The sequence below is a fragment of the Sinocyclocheilus anshuiensis genome, unplaced genomic scaffold (assembly GCF_001515605.1).
Source record: "Sinocyclocheilus anshuiensis isolate Anshui unplaced genomic scaffold, SAMN03320099.WGS_v1.1 scaffold979, whole genome shotgun sequence".
NCBI classification, from domain to species: domain Eukaryota; kingdom Metazoa; phylum Chordata; class Actinopteri; order Cypriniformes; family Cyprinidae; genus Sinocyclocheilus; species Sinocyclocheilus anshuiensis.
Genome location: NW_015544223.1, coordinates 393,638 through 418,371, shown reverse-complemented (window position 1 = coordinate 418,371; position 24,734 = coordinate 393,638). Strand labels below are relative to the sequence as shown.

The window sequence follows — 24,734 nt, the reverse complement described above, 5'->3', positions numbered from 1 at the left end:
GCAAACACTCAGCATGGCATCTGCAAGCTCTTCGCAGTCAACATTCAGGCTGGGCCGCAGTAAGAAGAACCCAACTGTTATGGATCAGATCGGAAAGTTCTTTGGAGGGGATAAAAAGAAGAAGGGAAAGGTGAGGATTGAGCAGGCATTCAGAGTTCTCCACATGAGCCTTTACTACTGTTCTATTTGCTTGAATTTATCTTGACCTGCAATTATTTTTTGATTATGAGATCACCACCAGTAAATGAGTTGCGTGTGATTTTCTTTTTTTTTTAATTGACTTTTAACTCTTTAACCTGCTGTCATATAGTATCCAGTATTGAATAAAGCTGCAATTTGATTTGTTATAGGAATTTACTGTGATTCAGGGATTCAGCATACAGTGTGATGTTTATAAACATGACTTTTAGCTTTTATAAAGTGTTCAAATGTATTCGAAATGCCTGTGTAGGAACAAAATTAAGTGTTTTTACGACTTTTCAACATTTCTGTTGCTGTCAGTGAAAAGTTCTGTACTAAACAGAAAAGATGGTACATATAGCGTATTGTACAATGAGTGGTACTAAGTCTCAGCCAGGATGTTTATGTTGGCAAAGAGAATTTTCACATATCTGTGACTTTTTCTTATACAGTATGTGACCGATGAATATTATATATTTTATAGCCATTTTAGAATCCAATTATCTTATAACATCATGGTGTTAAGGGAGCACCTCAGGGTTTTTCATGGTACAGCAGAGGCCATTACCGATCAGTTTGGTTTCTAAAATGAATTTGCAAAATTTTGGAAATTATCCTTAACATTTGTTATGCTTGTGAAATTATGCAATTTCTAGAGCCTTAACTTTTAAGAAAAGAGGGAGATCAATATTTTTCTTCTACAATAAAGATATTTAAGCTGTTAGGTGACAAACACCAAAGTTGGGAAACTTTTTGGCTTTGTGGGAAAGTGTAAAATGAGATCATAATGATGTAAGTTTATATTTGTGACCTTATTTTTAAAGTGCCATATGATGGTTAAAATGTAACGTTACGTAATTACTGACTTGCGCAGTGTGTAACATTTTGATTAACTAGTTTTAATTTTGTGGGGAAAAATAATGTTAAATAATGTGACAAAGAGATTGAGATGTCATAGTTCCAGTTGTATAATAGTTTTGTCTCAGACCTACATGTTGCTGCTTCAACCAGATTTCTCAAAAATGCCTCAGGTTAACTCATCTCTCCTATGTAACAATGTGATCTTTAAGTGTTAATGCCTCACTAGTAACCCCTATAGATTGTGTCCCATTTGTAACACTTTGTAACAACAACAGCTTGTGTAACCTACATATTCCAGAACAACCCTGAAGCTGTTCCTTAGCCTCATCCTGTCCTGAGCTTTTTGACATTTGCTTGATTAAAATATATCTAACAACATGAACACTGGCTTTTTTTTATTTTTATTTTTTTTTTATTGGTGTGGTCACAATGTGAATTTGAAATTGCCAAGGTAAAGTGTCTTGTAAAGGGTCGACAACTCAGGTCTAATTTATATGCATAAGCAAGAGTAAGCGGTTTTTGAACAGTATTAATGAAAATACTGTTGGTTAATCGTTTGTCAAAGTCTGATGTGATTTCAAAAAAATCTGTTATATGAAAAGATCCTTTGATTATTTTGTACTAACAGGAAACTGCTAATATTTGAATACAGAACATACAGAAATTTTAACATTAGCTAATAAACCACTACGGATATGAAAACACTATAGGTGTATTTATTATTCACAGGCAGTCTTTCCTTGCTGTGAGCATTGGGCAATGTAGTTAAAAAAAATATTATTATTAATTATTACTATTACTAATTATTACTATTTTGACTTTAATGAAGATTTATAATTATATAAATATTTAGTATGCATTTGCTTTGACATTGTTTAAAAGGTCGTTTCTTCAGAAAGTACTTAATTTTAAAACTTCCAATGTAGCCATTAGATAGATTCAAAAAGATAGATGTAGCCGTTAGATTCAAAATGTTTAATGCAAGAAGTGAAATGCAGAAAGTTATGCAATGCTTAACCTTACTAACAAGCAAAACAACTAGCGGCATACTTTCTGCAGTCCCCCAGGAGCAATATGTGGTAACTGCTCCGCAACACAGTGAAGAAAGGGGATTTCAGAATGGATTTCAGTTTAAGGATTGTCCCAATGCCTCAGCCAGGCAACCGTTTCATCTTAATAGTAAGATGAAACCGAATGCAAGGGGGGTTAAACTGAATGCAAGGGGCAAGTTGTGTTGATGGATCTGTGAGAGGAAACTGGGCATGATGCCATTGAGGTACAAGTCTTCATAAAACACAAAGAGGATGGCTCCCAAATAGAACGCTTGTTCACAATGGCCACCTTCTCTTCCTGGGCTAACGCTAGTACTCATAAAACGTGAAAGCCCAGGCCCCATACCTCAGTGAGTCCCAGATGGTGATGAGTCCAGCCCTTTGGAGGTTTCCCAAGGTGTTCCTCCCATCTCTCCTCGGCCATCATCCTTCTCTCAACCCTAAGGCCAAACCCGATGTCAGATCTGCAAGATTGGCTGTTTGCAGTCAGGAAAAGAGTTGATAAGCTGTCAAGTCAGACATTTTTTGCTTAGCATGTGTGTACATGAACATCACTATAAGAAATACATATTCATAGAGGCAAATTTTGTAACCAAAAGGCTTTTTTCAAGCAGAAAATCCAAATGGTTCTAATATCTAAACATTCTAAAGAACGTGAGTCTATGCATTATTTTTAATATCCTGATACAGTACCTCATATTTTATAATATAGGAAGCTTGTTTTTTTTTCTTAATGACCATTCCTTAATTTACATAATCATTTCATGTGTAAAGCAATGCCAGTAAAACAAAAATAAAATGTAAATAGAATAAGTTCATTCTGTACCTTTAAAAAAGATTAAAAATGAAAGAGCAAACTGACATGATGAGTATACTGTAGCCAAAGAAAACATACAAAGATGGCCTAACAATTAATCAATCACAGCATGACTGATGATGCCAAACATTGATGGTATTCAACTTCAAAGCAGCTTCTTCTCCTTTGAGACAGACAATAGGGCCTTTCGCACCGCTTTAGTTCCAGAACTAAATGTACAGTACTAAAGTACTGGGACGATTTTGCGCGAACTATTTCCCAGTACCATTTAAAGGGGTGCATTCGCACCGACAGTGTGTACTAGGAAGTGACATAAGCCGGTCGACAGCGACGTCATTTGTGCGTGGCGTTCAACAACAGAAACAAAGAAGAACAATGTTAACAACAGGAGGATGGAGGACGCTGTGATCGGAGCTGTGTTTTTGTTGTGTCTCGCGGGTTTCACAATAATGGACATGGAATGTCGACGTATATGTAAAGCGATTGAAAGAACGGAAAGGAGGACTAAGAATCTCCAACGACAACTGGCAGTGCTACATTTGCTACAAGTGCCTGCACTTCAGCGTCCGTCCATCTATCGCTGTCCTCCATAATTGCTAAATAAGTTGACACAAAGTTTACAGTATGTTTACACGGCGTTTTAAATCATGGCAGGGGAGGGCGTTTTCGTACGCGTTTGGCCAATCAATGTCTACTTACATCACTGGTAGTACCAGTTGTGCTGGTTAGACCCTGCTCCGGAGTAGGAGCTAATTTGGTTCTCGAAAAAGGCAGTCCGGTACTAAAATCTCACCCAGTTCCGGCGGTGCGAAAACGGCAAAAAGTGGGCAGTTCCACAATTAGTTCTGGTACTATGAAAAGGTTCCCGCGGTGCGAAAGGCCCTATGGGTTGCAATGGACCTAGCTGAGATCATTGAGTTAGGAGTTGTAGTCTGACTGGCAGGCTAAGATCATGGAGGTAGAGACTGTAGTAAAGCCAGCAATAGAGGTCTGGTGTGTGTGTCTGCATAATAATCTTGCTAGTTGATTAGGTGTCTGTTGTGGTTTTAGCTGGCCCTGGCATGATGTGTTTGTGGCCTTTGCTGACCATCTGCAATGAGTGATTGTCTGGTCGTAGAGATTGCTGGCCGAGAAGGGCTGTGTTATGGTCTTTGCTGGATGCGATTGAATCTGGCCTGGATACAGTCTGGATCAGGTTGACTAGGGTAACCTCGGGATAAGGCTGAGGATGAATGATCGAGTCAGACAGAGACCAGTATGAGTGCAGATGCCATTCACTTTTATGTGAAGTGATTTTCAGATTAAATTGAACTGCATTAAAAATGTATATAAAGGGGGCAGCATGATGACTCAGTGGTAGCACTGTTGCCTCAAAGCAAGAAGATCCCTGGTTTGAGTCCCGGCTGAGCCAGTAGGCCTTATTCTCACCATGTTTGCAAAAGTTTCCTCCAGGTGCTCTGATTTTCCCCACAATCCAAATTGCCTTTAGATATGTGTGTGTGAGCCCTTTGATGGACTGGGAGGGTGTCCCCCGCCTGTGGCCCGAATCGCTGGGATAGGCTTCAGTATTCCCGTGATCCTACAGAGGATAAGCCGTTTGGGGCATAGATGGATACAAAGACCTGTTCACACCAAGACTTGAATAAATGTCTATTAATGCATCTGTTCAGACCAACATGAGCATCAGTCAATGTGACAGATTTTTTCAATCTCTTTTCCATCGCACTATGAAGAAAACTGGCCAACCAGTAGGATTCATGCTTTTGGTCACATGCCCAGAGTGTTAAAAACATACATAAAACCATGACTCATGAACAAAGTATTTTGCTAAGGAACAGTGAATAGCAGAGGAAAAATCTGGAACCGGTTATCTTGTCCCTGTCGCTGTGTCCAAAATAGGATACTGTAAAGTAGGTACTAGCCTACATTTGGTTTGAAACTTGCTTAGGAACTGTTGAAAAAAAAAAAATCTGTATAGTATGAATGTGTGCAGTATGAATGAAATTCGGATGTACTGCATTCGCCTTGCTGTCATTGTCATGTGATCACTTGCTTCACTGCCATTCACAAATCCTCTCCCATGACCTCATGGGATAGTATAGTGTCCATCAGATGCACACTTCAGAATCTCACTGGAAGCGTTTAGTAATCCAGGTACTTTTTGCCTACTGTTTTACTATGCGGGGTTGGTGTTTGATGTTCTTTGATAAATACCACTGTGAATACAAAAATCTCAGACTTCCTTTCTTCTCTGTGACATGCAGGTGTCAAAAATAGAAAGTTATGTAGCATTTTGTGTCCCAGAGTAACCAGGGTATTTTCTGCTTTTCTAAAAAGCGATGTCTGTCAACCGATCTACTGTCAAAGAGTGAATATGCATGTTCATTCAGCTCTTCTGCTGTTTTTTATGCATTGGTCTGAACAGAAAAATTGTATGCCAAAGTGCCTAACACTTGTGTTGGTGTGAACAGGCCTTAAGATTCCCTATATAATATAGCACAAAATTACTTGGCGTAAACATATATTATAGCATTTCTCTGGGAGTATTAAACCAGAAAATCGCACCTATTACAAACTACAAAACCAATATAACCCATTATAATCAGTGATACTGTCTACACCGAATGCGGTGTGGCTCAACAAATCACCGGCTATAAACACAGGCTCCCATTCTGTTTCTGTTGTATACCACACTGCTTAAACCCAAGCTCACAATCATCTGCCTCTATTTTTGAGTGCAACACTCACATCTCAAAATTCAATAAAAAAAACAAAACAAAAGAAAAACCATGGATAGGACCAAATCCCCACCACACTTTTTTCCCCTTTTTTTTTTTTTTCTCTCGATAGGATCACTCGCAGGGGCGATTCTAGGATTTTCATTTTAGGGGGGCTCAGCCCCCAATGAGGGTATAATATATATATAATAGGCCTATAACATTTGAGTACTGAATAAGCCAAAATACAAGTCTTCATGATCTCTCTCTCTCTCACACATACACACACACACTTTTACTGTACACAAAAGTGTGACTGAGTAGTCAAAAACGGCCTAAGCCCATCATCACTCGGATATAATCACAACACGGAAGAAAAGATGTCACTACTTTAGTTTCATCACAACTCTAAACATTTAAGAGGATGGCAGTTCCTGCAGGTGAGGCTATGTGCATGAGCGCTCGGACTGACCTGAGAAACCTTTTCCCTGCAAACATTTCAGCAGTTAATATGTGTGTCCTGTATTTCTGACCACTAAACCAGCAATTAACAATCATTCATGAATTAACAATCCTTTTGAGTCGGTTCTTTCTTTTCAGTGAATTGGCTAAGCGGTTTCAAAGCCATCTAGACCAGTGTTTCCCAACCTTTTTTTTAGCCGCGGCTCCCTTTGGAAATTTTAACAAATTTGTGGCACCCTACACAATTAATTTTGTCACAATACTTGAATTTCTAATTTCGATATGATACCTTGAAAAGTATAGATATTCGGTACAGCAGGGAAGAACTGCAGAATATACTGTTATACAGATATTTTTTATATTATTAAATTATTTGTCCATCAATGGTGGCAATCAGTAGGCTAATTTCTAATGAAGAGAGATTAGAAAGACCAATTTATATGACAGATTTTCATGTAGGCTTTTATTTATATGTAAACATTGTTTAATTACCATTATAACTAGCTATCTCACAAATTTTTGCTCACTCATTGTATTTTTGATTTTACAGTGGGGTAATTTTGTTGCAGTACTACAAGATAGCTTGATTTCAAACTTTGAATTGAATAAAAAATGACACGTAAGCAGTCAGTAATAAAATAAGGACAAATAAACAAATTACTAATGATAGCACAAAAAAATAATAATGATACAAATGAAATAAATTGCTTTTTAGTTTTTCTAAATCTGTTTTTAAAAGATTTAGTTGTTGTTGTTTTTTACCAATTATATCCAAAAAATGTTTAGTCCTAGAAAGCTATTATTTTCAGAACACGTGAGCATAACATAGCGGTTAGCAGATCAATGAATGAGATCTGCTAAAAAACTGAGAGAGACTGATAACGGCAGTCAGAAGAGAGAACAATGTCAAATTTACCGTCCCTCCCATAGACGCTGCATTAGAAACACCCGCGCATTAGCGTAAACTAGTTTTTTTGTAATTTGATGCAATGGTAATATAATACAAAGCACATCATTTCAACTTGCCAAAAGGGGAGGAGTTGACCACCTAAAGTGGCTCTGAGCACCATTTCGTCAGAATTTTTCTTCTTCAGCAACGAAGATCATCTCCTTGCTGACTCTGTAAGCAAGAACCCGAAGAAGAAGAAAGAAGCTCAGCCTGCTGTTCACTGCCGTGAGAAGGAGCCCCTGGAAGCGGAAGAAGCCAGAAGCCTTCCCCTGTGGCCATCCGGCGCAATTTAGAACAAATTTCTGAGCAAATTTCCAGCAGCGTTGTTTTAAATGTCGTGCCACAAGTGTGGCTCATGCAGGGAACATCTGCACAATGCAGATGGGCGTGGTGAGTGCGTCACCTGTCTGAACAGCACCCACGCAGAGGCTGCGCTCACCGGGACGGAATGCTCTCAGTGCGAGAACATGAGTCTCGCATTTCTCCACTCGCGGATTGCCTTCTTTAATGAAGGTGGTCCTCCCCGCTCTGCTCTCCCATTTCCCCTCTCCCCTAGGAGGAAGAAACAGCAGACCCCCAACGCCTCGATTCGTCAGTGTGCTTCACACTTGAGAATCAGTGGCCCTCGTTGGCTATGAGCAGCTTGATTTCCTTCGGCGGATCTGAGGAGGAGGCTGTCACTGATGACTCCATGTCATTGACAGCTTAGGGATGCCGAAGAGTGGGCGTGTTCCGGCGAAGAGCCTGAAACCCTGCCTTCGACGCGGCCCAGCATGGACAGCAAGCTGATCTGCGTTCTAACCAAGGCTGTGGAGGATCTCGGCCTGGCCTGGTCGGCTCCGGAAGAGCCCGCCCGCGGCCTCCGTTCAAGATGTTGATTTTGAAACAGATCTTTGCACAAAGACGCCCCGATAACTGATTTCTATAAGTGGATCTGAAAGATGCTTACTTTCACATCCAGATAACCCCTCATCACAGACCTTTCTTGAGATTCGCATTCGAGGGAGTGGCCTATCAGTATACAGTCCTGCCATTCGGACTGTCTCTGGCACCACGCACTATTACAATGTGCATAGACGCAGCTCTTTCCCCTCTAAGACAGATGGGAATCAGCATTCTGAATTACCTTGACGATTGGATGGTCTTAGCCAGATCAGAATGGGAACTCATCGCTCACAGGTCACTGCTGCCCAGCCACCTGGAGCGGCTTGGGTTGAGAATCAATTTAGCCAAGAGCTCTTTGTCTCCCAGCCAGCGAGTGGTCTTTCTGGGGACAGTTATCGATTCTGCATGGATGCAGGCATGGATTATGCCAGAATGCTCCCTGACTGTTCAGCAGCTAGCGGCGTCTTTCAAACTGGGGACTTAGCCTCATGTCACCGATTCCTCTGTGATTCCTCTGGGCCTGCTTCACATGAGGCCTCAGTATTGTCTCAAAGCCCATGTCCCGTCCCACGCTTGGTGCCTGGGATGTTTTCAGCCCCTTGGAAAAATCTCACCTTTTTCAATTAGGCATCCGGTTAGGACTGACCTACAGAAGGAAGGTTGTCCCAACAGTTGCCTCCAACTTGCGTTGTGGAGCTCTGTACGAGGGCAGACCTGTATCCGGCTTCTGGTCAAACCTGGAGCAATGCTTACACATCAACTGCCTCGAGATGATAGTGGTTTTTCTAGCCCTAAAAACCTTCCTACCAGCCTTAAAGTGGCACCATGTCCTGGTCCGTTCGGACAACATGACAATGGTAGCCTTTATTAATCACCAAGGCAGTCTCAGGTCATGCTCACTTCACAGGTTGGCTCGATGCCTCCTTTTATGGGCACAAGGCAAACTCCTCTCACTGAGAGCAGTTCATGTGCTGGGTAGACTGAACCAAGGGACAGACATGTTGTCCAGGGACAATGTGGCTTCAGGAGAATGGAGACTACATTCTCAAACAGTTCAAATGATCTGGTCTGTCTTCGGCAGGGCAGAGATGGACCTCTTGGAACTTTCACTGCCCAATTTATTTTTCAAAGCAGTGAGATGCCCTGGCCCACGACTGGCCCAGCGTTCACCTGTATGCCTCCCCCCCAGTTGCCCTGCTTCCTCATCAGATGGGTCAGAGAAGTCAGATGCTCACTCCTCTTGGTGGCCCCACTCTGGAGGAATCAGATGTGTTTCCCTGAGTTGATTCAGCTGCTATCAGCAGCCCCTTGGCCGATACCACTGAGGAAGGACCTTCTCTCGCAAGCGAAGGGCATGTTTTGGCATCCCTGGCCAGAGCTATGGAGCCTTCATGTTTGGCCCCTTGACAGGAGCCTTTGCAGTTCCCCATGAGTGTAACTAATACCATTTTAGAGGCTAGAACTCAGTCTACAAGACGTCTTTATGCCCTTAAATGGTTGGTCTTCTCTGACTGGTGTTCAGCATGGAACTAGGACCCGTCATCGTGCGACGTGTCATACGTGCTAACCATTCTACAAGAGCTGGCGGATAAGGGGTGCTCCCCTTTCATGCTCAAAGTATGTGTGGGAGCCATCGTGGCGAATCATTCTTTTGTGGTTGAACAGTCAGTTGGCAGTTAAGATGTGTTCCCCACAAGTGTCAGCGATCAAACAGGAGAGACCGTTCAAAGGGAAGGCTCCGGTTGCTATCGTAACATCGGTTTCCTGAGATAAGGGAACGAGCTTTGCGTAGGCTGCCATGCTATAAGGCTGCATGCGAATCGATGACTGTCACTTCAGTCGAAAGATTCTCATGAAATTGAGTTTTCATTTCATGAGTTTCTCTGAGCCAACTTATATAGTGGTCGGCTCCTACTCTTTTAATGGGTTGAAGCGCCATTGTTTCATGCAGTTACATGAACGTGAACAAATCATGCTTCAGTATCAGAGTAAACAGGAGTTTCCCACAAGTGTCCCTTATGTCAGGGAACTGAGGTTACGTTAGTAGCCGGAGGGTTACCACACCTTTAGACAATGTTCAGATGTTTTTTTTTCTTCCTGAAGACATTTGTCAGGTTTTTGTTCTTAAAACACTCTTATGTGTTGAACTAATTTCTTACGCATCTCATTCCAATCCTCTGTTGCTAATTTCAAAACGTCATTTTAGAGCTAGCAATGGAAGCTTGAACCATTGATATGCAGACTAATACTGTTATGAAATAAAGAGGGAGGGAGGTGAAGGATGTATTCAAATATGCAATCTTCCCTATTACATAAGTGAAAAACAGTATGTGAAATGTGAAAAGAGGTATGTCGAAAATGTACAGTATTCATAATACAGTAGGCCCACTTTTTCATCAGCCTTGGTTATGGAAGTATTTTCCCTATGCATTTTCCCCAATTTCCCATTTTCCTTCTGTCTTTAAAAGTTTAGATCAAACATTTTAGTCTGAAGGTACAGTTTTGATTAAATGTTTAATGATCAGAAATGTCGTCTCTTCAACACAGGGGTCTTTTCGTGGTGGTTTGTCTGCATCACCTCAAAGATCGAGCGCATCTCCTCGTCGCCGTCCAGATGAGAATGCTGTCATGCACTTTTTCAGAACCATTGTTTGTATCTCTCTTTCCTCCTTTTTCCCTCTCACACTACACCAAAAAATGAAAACACTTAAAGACAGAATCAATAATAGTTTTTTAAAAATTGATTTTCATTGTATTTTGCTTTCCCCCCCAATTAGGTTTCTCCCTCTACCCCCAAATCTAGGGTAAGTTTCAGTCTTCTGAGGTGGACAGCTATTCCCTTTATGCTTTAGGTGATTTATATATTCGATTTGAATTCACAATTTGATTTTACTCAGTTATCATGGAAACAGCAAACTCCCACTACCTCAGTCCCATACATAGTATATATTTTATTATAGTATTTTATTAGTAATCAGTAGCTTTGTTACTTTGAATTTATTTTTCATTATCATCAATTTGCTTTTCATCAGGGGCTGTTTTTTTTATAACTCACTGTTCTGGCGAAAAACTGTTATTCAGCCTGTCTCAGACTTCTGAAACACTGACAAAATGATTTTCTCCAATTTTGGAGATATGAAAACACTTCTAAATGAAAAACCACAGTATGCACAACACTATCTGCTTTATTAACAGAGAGAGCAGAAATCACAGAGCTCCACCAAAGGCCAGAAGGGACGTGGAGATACCTTAACCCGGATCTTCAAATTGGTAACAGCATTTTTCATCAGTAATGAACATGTGACATCGTTATTAAAATTTAGTTTGTGTTTATTAATAGTCTCTTTTTCAGGGCGGAAGCCAGTCTGCTTCATCTACCAAGCGTTGAAACCTCATTACCCACTCAAAGATAAAGAGGATGAAAAGGATGGAAAACGAATGCAAAAAAGTTTTTTTATTTTTCTAATACAGTAACATTGACTTGAAAAGGCTTTTGCACTGTTACAACGCAATCGGTCTTCTGAATTATTCCTGTTTAGTCTTGTCAAACATGTATTGACATAGTTGTGTATGTTTGATCTTTGAAATGGTTTTGTCTTGTCTCTGTAGCATCAACACTCACCTCTACACAGCTTAAGTGTAACCAGTACCTCTCTTAGCATGTTGTGTATTAGACCTCAAATGTGTTTTCTGCACCTTTTATATGTTGATGAACAGTCTTCTCCATACAGTGTGATGGGGTTTGCCAGGAGGTAGTCTGCATCCCATAATGCATAACTTGTGTTCTGAAATCCACAATGTATATTATACTTCCAAACACAAACTGTTCTTTAAATGTTTGTTTGGATCCAGAGATTTCTAATGAATTTGGTAACCATAGATTGAGTTAGTTTGAGTATGACTGATTCTGTGTCCTTTGGTCATCATAGTTTGAGCCTTCCTTTTCTATTCATGCAAAACAAATGGAAAAAGGGGTCTTATTTAAACTAAAGAATATTTGATGTCTTCTGTGTTTGTTACACCTAATTAATGGCGACAATTAAAAGTTTGAAACTTTTTTATTTTTGTGGTTCTTTTTATGCCTACACTCTAAAAAATGCCGGGTTAAAAAGGGACAAACCCAGCGGTTGGGTTGTTTTGAACCCAATCACTGGGTCAAAACAACCCAACCGCTGGGTTTGTCCCTTTTTAACCCAGCGCTGGGTTATATTTAACCCAGCATTTTTTTTTAGAGTGTACACTCTAAAAAATGCTGGGTTAAAAAGGGACAAACCCAGCTATTGGGTTGTTTTGAACCCAACTGCTGGGTCAAAACAACCCAATAGCTAGGTTTGTCCCTTTTTAACCCAGCATTTTTTAGAGTGTATTTAGCATTTTTGCTATTTAAAATCAGTTTAGCAAATGTTACAAAATGCAAGTAAGAATCCACTTACGGCATGTAGTGGACTTAATCGAGGAGGCTGGGTTTGTTGTGTTAGTTCAGTATAAATTAATTTTACGTTAGGATTTTACATAGTTGCCATGTTAGTCATATGGTGCTTTGTACCTCACACTTGGGACTTGCTATTGGTAACAATGTACCAATATAATTTAATTATTTAAAATGCTTATGCTACAATTCTATAGTAGCGAACATGTTTTGTATATACTTATTTGGTTCTAAAGGATGTCTAGAGTAGCTGCCTTCTTTTTGTACCATTGCTCAATAACTGCTTGATAAACACTGCAGAAGTATTGATGCAGTGCTTGAAAAAATAGTCATCACTCACTGATCAACAGGATATTAAATTTTGAATCCATTTAAGTTCATGCAAGACTTAATTGTCATGCATATTCGCTCCACGCAGAGCTACTATAAGTGCACATATAAAATCAACAACAAATACCAAAATATGTATTCAGTGTGTGTATTCAGTGTTTCAGATTTCATTTAGTTTAATTATAAACTACTCCATGCTGTCCCACTTAATCCATAAATAAACCCATATATAAAACCTATACATTCATATGAACAGATTAAAAGCCTAGAATAAAGCTGCAGAAAAACAAAAATAATAAGTGAATGAAAGTGAAAAAAGGATAAACATTGGGAAAAAAAAAAAAACTACATTTATTCTTAAATATTTTTGCATATTACAAAAATGTTTGCCAAAATTGGATTATTCCTATAAAACTGATTTATATGATGTATCGAGGATTAAATCAAATAAACAGCTCTACAGCTCTAGTATATTAGATGTAATTATACAGTCTTTTGACATACTGACAATGTCAGACAGTGTTGTCTGTGCTAAATAGCTGTTTTAGTTTTACCACAGGTAAGGATACAACTGAAAACTACAGAATGTCCATTCCAATACACAAGTACAATGTTTACTTTAGTAGTGACAAATATGGCTCCAAATTAAAAATAGCACAAAAAAAAACCTTAAAAAAATTAAACTTTCAAACACAACAGCAAGTTCTGTCTTTGACTGGTTTTCTAATGTAACAAGAAGTATACAAAATCATGTACATTCACATAAAGAAATGTGTGATTTGTGCAATGTAAGTCACACTTGCTGGCAAGAATAAAAAGATAGTAATTGGCATTGCTAATATCAAATTAAGCAAATGTAACTGAAATCAAATCGAACTGAATGTGTGCTGCTGTCAGGTGTTCATGGGAAGACTGTGGGGATGGGACACTGCCAGTCTTCTGAAGACTCCTGCACCACCTCCTCCAGATCCAGCTCTGACTGAGTCTCTTTGCCCTCCTGTGACGGTGCCTGCTGGGAATCTGACTCAGAATCGTGTTCCAACACCACTTCTACTTCCTGTGGTTTTGCTGTGAACAAATTAAGAGAAGGTTGACAGAACGAGTCAGTTTTTGCTGATATTATAAATGGTTAAAATGGTGGCAGTTAAAAATACAGACAAAGCCAATTAGAAGAAAAATAAATATTAGTGTACAGTGCTGTGAAAATGTCTTTTCGTTTAGCAGCATTTCTGGTCCTGCCACAGCATTTAAAAACGTCAATTTTCATGTTTTTAGCTATTCTGTGGTAGACTTATCTGTATGTATCAGATCATTTTCTCCCTGCATGATCCAGCTGTGCAGGCCCAAGTCTACCAAAAAGTTTTACTTTTGATTCATTTGCCCATAAGACATTGTTCCAGGGCTTGTATTCACAAAAAAAAAAAAATCTAAAAGTAGGTCCTTACTCTAAAATTAGGAGTAAAATTCCTAATTGCTCTTAAACTTCAGAGTAATCTATTGAGCATTTTAATGGTAAAAGTAGTTCCTAAACCCAAGACAGCTTAGAAGTCATCCAGTGGCAATCCACAATGCAATGTCTTAGAAAATAATAGTGACATTGACTTTTTAAAAAACTATTTGTTTCTCATGATCTTAAAAGCATTCTGATCAGTAAACATAAGCTGTTGAGGAACTGACAGAACTGAAGATGCTCCACACATACCAATCAGTTTGTTGGAGGACGGCAGATAACCATGAGATCTCTTCATATGCAGCTTCATGTTGCTCTTTTGAGTGAAGCTAATAGTGCACACTTCACATCTGTAGGGCTTCTCGCCTGTGTGTTTGACCCTGTGCACCTGCAGAGCACTTTTCTGATTGAACGCTTTGTCACACAGCGGACACTTAAAGGGCCGTTCACCTGAAACCAAACAAACACACCAATGAATCGTTTGCTGAATGAATCTGCATTATATCATACACTGACATCTCAAGATGTGCAATTTAAAAACATTTCGCTCTCAAAAAACTCAGTGAGGTTATATGGTGTTTATGGATGTCAATTTAACATACTAATAAATTAATTATAATGGAGTCTTAAAATGCACTTTTTTAAAGTTTAACTCATTTCAGCTGTACACACACACACACACAAAAAAACAAAACAAACTTTATGTAAATACAATTTTCAATCGACTGAAAGTCCTACGATACAGGTATATGAACTACTGAGGAGACTTCCAAGGTTCACAAATCACAACAGGCAGTTAACAGCTTAGTGGCATCAACTGCTATGCTGTACAGAAATGTCTATATGTGGGACAAAGACAATACAGTAATCAACAAAGCAAGAGCGAAGATTTGCTTTACCTGTGTGTGTGCGATTGTGTCTTTCTAACTGGCTGGGTTTGGAAAAGGCTTTGTCACAGTTAGGGCATTTGAACACTTTGGGTTTCTGAGAGTTCACTTTGGGTCCCTTCTTATGGACATACTCATGCTCCTGAAAGAGAGATTTGCAAATGCAAATGTAACAGTTTTTAAAAGTTACAAAGTCCTAAAGGATCAAAATAAAATGTATAATCTCCCAGATGGATTTTTGGAATTTTGGTGAAAATTGGACAAACTGTCTAGGATGAGTTTGAAAAGTATTTTTGTTTTGTTTTGTTTTTTTACATGATATCAAATATTTAATGAAAGGTTTGATTGACAGCAGTGGTTCTTGAGGCAAAGTTGTTCAGAATGAGGAAATCTAACATATGATATGAATATTGTGTGTTCGTATGAAACATCACATGATATGAGAGACGTAAAGCACTATAGTGCCACAGGGTGGCCAATTTCTTTCAAATTTCTTCATTAGAATTAACAAATCAATTATTCATTAGATTAACAAATAATCACAGACCCCTCACCCAACAACTATACTGGGTGCCAGGATGTCTGTGAACGACCCCCAGGCCCCTGATTACCATGGTAACCACCAGGATACCTCAGCCAGACCAGATAAACTTTACGACCTAAAAGTATGTAGAGAGAATCTTCCCCTTCCCCCCCACTTAATTCTCTCTAAAACAGACACATACTGCTATAGGAAATGACTTCTTTCATTTAATTCATAGACTTTTTTTTTCTATAACCTTCCTATCATGCATATCCCCAGGTCATTGTGTATGATTATTACGTTCTTGTATATGGTCTTGTGTATTGTATACTGTTTTATGCATGCTTATGATAGATCACTAGTTAATATCACCTCACTTATACCATGTTTGGTCTCTATGAATTTGTATTCTGATGATCTAAATGGGAGTGTATATTATATGTTGATGCATATGCAACATATTAGTGTTCAAATAATCTTTAATAATTTGTACATCAACATCCAATCCAGTTACATATGCAAAATACCATGCTTGGAGACAAAGAGTAGGAAACTTTCCCTCCAAAATTTCAAGACACCATTGGCTCTTTGATCCCCCAGAGGTGTGACCTCCACTTATACCATGTTTGGTCTCTATGAATTTGTATTCTGATGATCTAAATGAGAGTGTATATTATATGTTGATACTTATGCAACATAGTAGTGTTCTAAGAATCTTTACTAGTTTGCATATCAACATCCAATCCAGTTGCATATGCAAAATACCATGCGTGGAGACAGAGTTGTAAACTTTCCCTCCAAAAGTTCAAGACACCATTGGCTCTTTGATCCACCAGAGGTGTGACCTCGATAGAAGATAAAGGCAATCACATCAGTGACCCGCCTTCAGTCTAGGTTCTTTTAGATTCTGAGAAGGTGAGGATACTGAGCTAGTCTTCGAAGGACCTCCTAAGTTTGTGCCAGGCTGCGGCCTTGTCTCTCCATTCACCAAAGATCCTTGAATCTCAGCTGATGTCTCTCTAGCTCTGCTCTCTTGTCTCATCACTTTCCATCTGGGAGAAAACTCTCCCGACCACTACAGAGTCAGAATAACATCTTTTTGGAGTTCATCACTTTTCAAACCCGGAAGAACGTGATCGCGACTCCAACACCACCTCCAAACCATCAAGACTTTCATCCGAGACTGCATCCGGACGCTCGTTCAACGGCTTCAAAACGCGTTCGCAAAAGCGTTCAAAACGCTTATGAATAATTTCCCTTTTACGATCCGATCTATAGCTACATGCTCTAATGCATTAATACTGTAAGAAAGTTATTTTCTGTGGCCACGAAAATATCCTTTCTTAAGCCCTATTCGCACGGGATTAGTATTAAGCCCCGTTCACACTGCCAGTGACACACAGCGACAAAGCGACATGCTCCCATTCATTTTCAATGGAGAGCTGGCCACTTCCAGTGACACGAGAGACAGTGACCGTTGGCGACAGAATGTGGGCATGTCAAGCGGATTTGGCCATACTGCTCTTAATAGCGGTTTGAAGAGAATATGGAGACATGAAACTGGAAAATGTGAATATTGTAATCAAGAAGAAAATGTAAAACATGTTAGAATGACATGTCTACTTGTTTAAAAAAAAACAAAAAAACAACAAAAACACTATGACCCCTTTAAGAAATGTTTAACTTTATGCAAATGACCAGCGAATTTCGCGAGCGACAACCAATAGGAGTGAAGAATCTGTCAGTGGCGCTCACATGTCACCGTCTCGAGTGCAGGCAAGACAGGACAGATTTCCTGAGCGATTTCACTGTTTTATATGATTTTACTGTAACCACATACATGGATATAAAAAACATGATGCGTAGAAAAGAAACTATTGGCTGTCTAAGTGAGTTTGATTCATACATTGATGGTTCGAGTTTAGTTTAGCACCAGTTAATGATTTAATTCATGAGCACTGCTGTAGTTTATATAACAACACTCTCCAACAGCAGAATGGTACTTTTATTTCTTTTAAGTCTAATTCCTAGTCATATTAGAATATCTTCGTTTTACCGGCAATATACATAGTTTGTGATTGCATTTTATATGTCCAGACGAGCAGTCTAACTTACCAATAACATTAGAGCGACAGCAGTAGGAACGCCCACAAGCGTCTTCACAGCACAGACTAGCGACATACAGCGAAAAAGTCGCTGGCAGTGTGAACGGGGCTTTATCTGGGGACCGTGTGATTTAGAAATTACCCCCCCCCCACACATCTGAATTTCATGTGGCGCATTCACACGGGATAAGCGAAGCCTGTGATTTTACTCGAATTTACTGACTTATCTCCCAGATATGAATGTTTCTTACCACATGCTGCTATAGGCTACATGTCATCCATCTCCATCTAATCATTCTTTTTGTTTTTCCTCTTCTGATGGTTTTCAGCTTTCTCTTTCTGCAAATGATATTGTATGGTGTATAGCGACAGGGGTGGTTCTAGACCCTTTTTATGTGGGCATCAGCCCCCCCTAAAACTATCTGAACGATCGGGCCAGTGCTGCTTCCTCTAAGTTTATCATTCTCGTGTGTTTTAAGGCTTGTCAGTTTAAACATTTTAAGCTATTCAAGCACAAGACGGCACGAAAGAGATCTCAATGCGGTACTCGCGCGCTGTCATAGATCGTCTCTGTGCGGCACACAAGGAAGCCGTCTCTCAGACAGCAAGCAAATACCAAAATGGGTTTTTTTCACGTCTTGAGCAAATTGGCACAAAATTATCTCTGAATGGCTATCTTGATGAGTATCGACGTAAAAACTGTTGGTTACGTCTTAAGTGAACGTTAAGAAAATATCGGATGTGCATAACGGACTCGTGCATTTCTACTAAGTACATTTCTCGTCATTAACTAAGTAACTTCTGTAGCTTTAATGGATATTTGTGTATATTTACTCCATACAATTTAGGTAATTTGTATCTATCTAATTGTCTGAGGGCTCAGCGCGCCTGTGGATGAAATCCTAGAACCGCCCCTGTACTGTATAGCGATATGACCCAGCACCCAAAATACTATCAAAACACTCCAACAGCCTCCATTCTTCTCGAAAGATGGATAAAAAGGTGCACGTGAAACAAAAACCACCAAATCCAGGCCAAATCACAGGGATGCCGATTCGCACGGGATAATATTATCACGGGACCTCGGTGTTCGGCGAAATATGGTAGGTCACTTGCGGGGGTATTTTTTCTTTACAAATGACAGACGTGGCCGATTCGCATGGGATTAAGATCACAGACAATCTCCGCAATTATTACAAATAACTAGATGTCACCAGGTAATACTAATCCTGTGTGAATAGGGCTTTAGAGTTAATATGAAATTACACTGAATGTTCGCTGGACTGCAGTTACTACTGGCAGCTGAGGTAAATAATTATAATTAATTATCATTAATTATAATTAATTGTAATTATTTATATACATTTCCCTTTTGAGCTAATTTGCTACAGACTTCTAGAGCCATGAGTCAAACAGGCACACGAGTTTAGTTCCGATCTGCCTCCGTTAACTTTGTCTAAAGGGTGCTCAAACTTGATTGGCTGATGTTTTTCAAGATATGCCAATGCCCTCATAGATATTAGTGGCATTTTGGACACTGCAAGACACTGCATGCCAAATTTGAGTTCAATCGGACTAATGGCTGCATAGTTACAGTCAATTTAATGTTTTTTCCTTGTTATAGCAAAACCAAGTGGTCAAACTCTCCAATTTTTTGCTGTGACCTCAGATTGAAGTCTTTCATATGTGATCCTCGTTTGGTGAAAACACCTCATTCCATTCAAGAGTTATAGCCATTTTAGTAAAAGTGGTCCAACCCATTTCAAACGTTTTGGCATCCGGTTGCGATCGACAATGGATCTTCAACTTGGTTTTGATGACTTTTGCTTCGCGCTTGAACCCCTAATAATAACATGCACCTAAGCACAATTGTGATGTTTTAAGCAGATTTCTCAGTTATTTTAGTGGAGCACCTGCTTTAAATCAACCGATATCAGGCATATCAAAGTTCTGTGAAGTCTCATGCATATGAGCATGTTTGGCATGTGCTTTTCTTTTAAAACTGCATATAAACAGCAAAGTATAGTACTTCTGTACTTACACCAAGACAGATGTGATAACATTTCATTTGAAGTGTAGGCACATCACAAACATCCATCAGTGATCATGTCCCAAAATATTTTGGACCCCATTTATACCTGTATTTAGAAATGACCACTTGCCATCAGATTAACAGAAATGAACCACTTCTGTAGGGTTTCAGTGACTGAATCAAAAAATGTTTTGGATCCCATTTACAGCTGTATTTAGCACTGACCATTTGTAATCAGATCAACACAGGTTGCGCTTAAATCAAAATGATTATTATTCAGAAATTTAAATAAAATGTAGAAAGTGCATGTACAGTGCCTTGCAAAAGTATAAATTTTTTTAATGTTTTGTTATGTTGCTGCCTTATGTTAAACTACTTTAAATTTCTTTTTTTCCCACATCAATCTACACTCCACACACCATAATGACAAAGCATTATATATATATGGCTTATATATATATATATATATATATATACACAGTGGGTACGGAAAGTATTCAGATCAAATAAGTACATTGCATAAGTATTCATACCCTTAACTCAGTACTTTGTTGAAGCACCTTTACAGCCTGAAGTCTTTTTGGTATGATGCGACAAACTTTGCACATCAGCATTTGTCAATTATCTGCCATTCTTGTCCTCACCTCTCAAGCTCTGTCAGGTTGGATGGGCACAGACACATTTTCAGGTTTCTCCAGAAACGTTTGATTGGGTTCAAGCTCAGGCTCTGGCTGGGCCACTCAAGGACATTCACAGAGTTGTCTATAAGCCACTCTTGCTGTGTGCTTAGGGTCATTGTCCTGTTGGAAGGTGAACCTTCTGCCCAGTCTGAGGTTCTGAATGCTCTGGACTAGGTTTTCATTAAGGCCATCTCAATATTTTGGTGCATTGAGCTTTCCTTCTACTCAGACGAGTCCCTCAGTCCCTGCAGCTGAAAAACAGCCCCACAGCTTTTGGGATGGTACTCTGCAGATGATGAGCAGTGCCTGGTTTCCTTCAAACATGATGCTTGGAATTTCAGTTCTTCAGACAAGAGAATCTTGTTTCTCACAATCTGATGGTTACATGCTTCTGTGACCCTTCAATGAAGCAGAATTTTTTTCTGAACTCCCCCCCAGATGTGTGGCTTGACTCAATCCTGTCTCTGAGTTCTACAGGCAGTTCTTTTGACCTCAGGGCTTGGTTTTTGCTCTGATATGCATTATCAGCTGTTAGACCTTTTATTAAGATGCGTGTGCCTTTCCAGATCATATCCATTCAATTGAATTTGCCACAGGTTAACTTCACTTGAAGTGTAGTGACATCTACAAGCAACATGAATGCTCCTGAGCTAAATTTGAACTGTCCCAGATAAGGGTATGAATACTTACGCAATGGAATCATTTAAGTTTTTTTATTTTTAATACATTTGCGAAGATGTTAAAAACCTGTTTTTTGCTCTACCATTATGGTGTATGGAGTATAGATTGATGTGGAAAAAAAGTAATTTAAAGCAGTTTAGCATAAGGCAGCAATATAACAAAACGTGAAAAAAATGAAGGGGTATGAATACTTTCGCAAGGCACTGTAGTCTTTGCTGAAAGACTATGGTCATTCATTCAGAGTATTCACAAAAACCATTAACATTTCAGGAAAAAAGTGATTTTTTTCTCTAATACATGTGCATCACAGTTACTCGCATCTCCAGAGAATATCATGAGTATAAAAATAACAAGTATATTCCCATTCATACTTAGCAATGGAAAATGACCGTTGGTAAACGTGACTTTCTTTTTCATTGGGCTGTAATTCTCAGGTGACACAAGTCCAAAATTTATATTGTCTATGGGAAAGACCTGAGAATACAGTAATGATGTGCAAGTTGATGAGCTACTAAAAGGTCAACTAAAGGTTGATGAGCTGAACATATCAGAAAATGGCTATAAGATAACAGCTCAACAGTCAAAATGACCATTTCCTCCATTCAGGTTAATAATTAAAATGTGGAAATGGAGATTTTAATGACTGGTCTGGAAGAGCTACTACATGTCTATAGTGGCCCAACAATAAGGATGATTGGCCCAAGAATTTTCAACAATCATAGTTTGAACTGCAGATGTTGCGTCTTGATCTTTTCCAGTGGTCATGTCACGGACTGTGTGGCAGCACAGAGTAGAGCTACTCAACACTGCAAAGATGTGTATGAGGATGATACCTTGAGGTGTGTTGCTCGTTTGAAAGCTTTATTGCAGACACGGCACACATGGCAGCGGTCCTTTCCATGAGCCTGTCTGCAGTGTCTTCTGAGAGCATTTGCTGTCAGCAGCACCTGACTGCAGTAGTAACACTGGTGCTTTTGCTGTATCTCTGCTTCCTTCACTTCCGTCTGGTTATCTATGATCTGTGTGCATAAATGAAACGCACATCGCAGCTAAAATATAAATAATAAATGACAGACTGTTTCACAATAAACAGCTGAGAAATGTAGACATCAGCTTCACTTGAATAAACATTGTACAAGATATTTTGTTTTATGATTTTAAAACCCATGAATGACATTCTGATATTTCATATATTAAGTTTATTTATATAGCGCTTTTCACAATACACATGGCTTTAAATCAGCTTTAGAGATTGGATTATTATATTGTGATATGTGTGATTACTGATAGAAAATCACAGTTTTTCGGGTTGGAAAGCGACTTTGAGTACAGCTTTCTAGCGCAAGAAATCACCCACGATTCATAGCAACTGAGCAGGGATTCCAAAAATGTGATTTTGAGTTATTTCTCTGATAGAGAATAACATGGCAATTGCTCTTGATAATCTGTTAAAAGCATTTATCACTTGTGTGCATTTACCTGTGTGTTCAGGTTGAGAGAAACCGTATCCAGTATCTGTGTGTCTGCTAGAGTCAGAGTCACGCTGCCATCGCTGGCCATGCCCGCTGTTGACATTACCAGGCTCTGAGCTGACATGCCTGTCTGGGATAGGGAGGTGCTGGGTGCCAGTGCATTGACTGATGGGAAGATTTAATCAGAGACACAACTAAACAATTGGATCAAGAAAATATGGACATACGTCATTCTAAACATCCTCACTGAGAACTGTTCTCAATTCAATCCAGTCAATTTTCTCCTATGGACAATTTTCAGGTCAACTACTGTCATGGCGGAGACAATCTTGCTTGGGTAAGTTAGTCACAAAACTGGCAAAATGAATGCAGATACTTATTCATTAAACATTCGGCTTTATGGCACATGCATCTATTCAAACCCTTAACTGAGCTTTCTATTATCATCACAGAAATACACTGTCTGTAAAAGAAAGTGCACACAATAATCATGTACCACCACATGCTGTCTAGTTTGTCTACTTGCGTAGTTAGTAAGATTTCCTGCAGTAAAGTAGACAGAACATGCAATTAACAGCCTATTCACAATTGAGAAAGTATAGAACTATATCTATATATGTCTGCAGTCAAACCACTAGCTTTTATAGGGTACAACAGGGCTTAAGGCACCCCTTAAGAAAAATCTGCTTTTTTACCGCTTCCATAGTGATTGAAGAAAAAATCTATATCTTTTATTTAACTGTGACAGAAAAGAAACAAAAAGCAGTCTGATTTGTTTAAAAATGACAAATGTATATAAGGGGTGAGGGAGGCCTTTTACTTCACACTTGGGGTAAAAGCTCACCAGCATATGGCAAAATACCCTCAGTAATATCGATCAGTATTTATTAATTTTTTTTAATAATTTCTAAATTAATACAATCACCTAAGCACAGTTTGTACCATATTCTGTTTTGAAAAATAAAATAATTGAAATTTGTTCAACCATTTTAAATTCATGTAATTAAAAAACAGATTCTGAAAGCTTCTTACACTTGATTAAAGGACATCCCCAAATAATTTCATTTGGCTTTACAGTAGTAATGATACCTATATTTTATGATATGATGAATATGTTTAAATGGTCTCATTATAAAGAAGGTGATCATCTCTAAGATAGTCACCCATCTTAATAAATGATATTGACCATTTGAGTCAAACCATGTCACGTCAACAAATGAAAAAGTCAGCCAGCTATTTATTATAATGACAAATTGTACATTTCTACATTCAAAGTGAAACAGAAGTTTAGGCAAGTGCTGCAGGGACTTTTTGTGCCATCTAGTGGTTTAGAGAAGAATAAAATCAAATGCACCTTTTACCCCATGAACCTTTAGCCCTACTGTACCATAAACAGAAAACGTACACGAACACATTACTCTACATCAGGGGTCTTCCACTAAAATTGCTTGAGGTCCAGTAATGAACCCTCCTCACCAGCCAAGGTCTAAAAACATGAATTGATGGTTTTTGCCAGACCAGGGTATCTACAGGATATTTAAGCTCAAATGTAAGTTTTATAAAATGATAAACGTAACATTTCAGCCTTTAAAATATTTCTTTTTAAGAAAATGGAGTCGAAAGTATCAATTATTTTATTAATTGAAACAATTATTACCGCCAACTTTCCTACTTTTTCAGAATGCCATTGTTTTTCACTCACTGAAAGTTTCATCTGTCTGCGCATCGCTTTCTGCTCTCTTCAATGCACGCACAACCGCACGTCTGAACGTAGCAACTAGCAAGAGTTAACTGTAGTAGCAACCCATGGTCTGACTGCTCTGAGCTGACCTTGATGTGCTTGATATAAATTTGGTTTTATTAGAAAACAGCATTTGGCAAAAGGCTTAGGGGTCTGGATGGAAGCATCTCATGTTACAGATTCGGACTGGAGTCCACCAGTTGGCCACCCCTGCTCTACATGTCAGATCCTCAAAACTATTTTTTTGATTTTTTATTATTATTCAGCTCTCACCAGTTATAGCTGAGGGAGGAGGACTCTGAGGAAGGAGCTGCTCATTGCTTATCGTCAGACTGCTGCTGCCCGAAGCAAGTCTGATCTCAGTGTTCATATTTGGAGTAGAGGTTGGACAGTGCTGGGGTAACAGGTCCTGACCTTTAAACACAGTCAAAGAACAGATAAATGAAGAGATTAGCTTTGCTTTGACATGGCTATTCCAAAA

At 39.1% G+C, this 24,734-nt stretch overlaps 2 protein-coding genes across 3 annotated transcripts in view; one reads left to right on the top strand and one right to left on the bottom strand.

Annotated features, from left to right (window-relative positions):
* The first annotated feature begins 1 nt into the window (after position 1).
* On the top strand, positions 2 to 11,980 carry mbpb (myelin basic protein b). 2 transcript variants are annotated; one of them, XM_016497992.1, is made up of 5 exons: positions 2 to 130; positions 10,471 to 10,572; positions 10,701 to 10,727; positions 11,119 to 11,193; positions 11,276 to 11,980. In XM_016497992.1, exons 1-5 carry the CDS (start codon positions 14 to 16, stop codon positions 11,309 to 11,311), a joined length of 357 nt encoding a protein of 118 aa, XP_016353478.1. In that variant the 5' UTR covers positions 2 to 13; the 3' UTR covers positions 11,312 to 11,980. The 2 variants fall into 2 exon arrangements, with proteins under 2 accessions (XP_016353478.1, XP_016353479.1); XM_016497993.1 differs by lacking the exon at positions 10,701 to 10,727.
* A 1,057-nt stretch (positions 11,981 to 13,037) lies between these two features.
* znf236 (zinc finger protein 236) overlaps positions 13,038 to 24,734 on the bottom strand; it is a 55,495-nt gene continuing 43,798 nt past the window's right edge. The window contains exons 26-31 of the mRNA XM_016497990.1: positions 24,527 to 24,667; positions 22,520 to 22,677; positions 21,874 to 22,059; positions 15,032 to 15,161; positions 14,385 to 14,582; positions 13,038 to 13,750 (exon numbers count right to left, since the gene is read on the bottom strand). Of these exons, the coding sequence (XP_016353476.1) occupies positions 13,584 to 13,750; positions 14,385 to 14,582; positions 15,032 to 15,161; positions 21,874 to 22,059; positions 22,520 to 22,677; positions 24,527 to 24,667 (980 nt within the window). The 3' untranslated portion in view covers positions 13,038 to 13,583. The remainder of the gene's footprint in view (positions 13,751 to 14,384; positions 14,583 to 15,031; positions 15,162 to 21,873; positions 22,060 to 22,519; positions 22,678 to 24,526; positions 24,668 to 24,734) is intronic.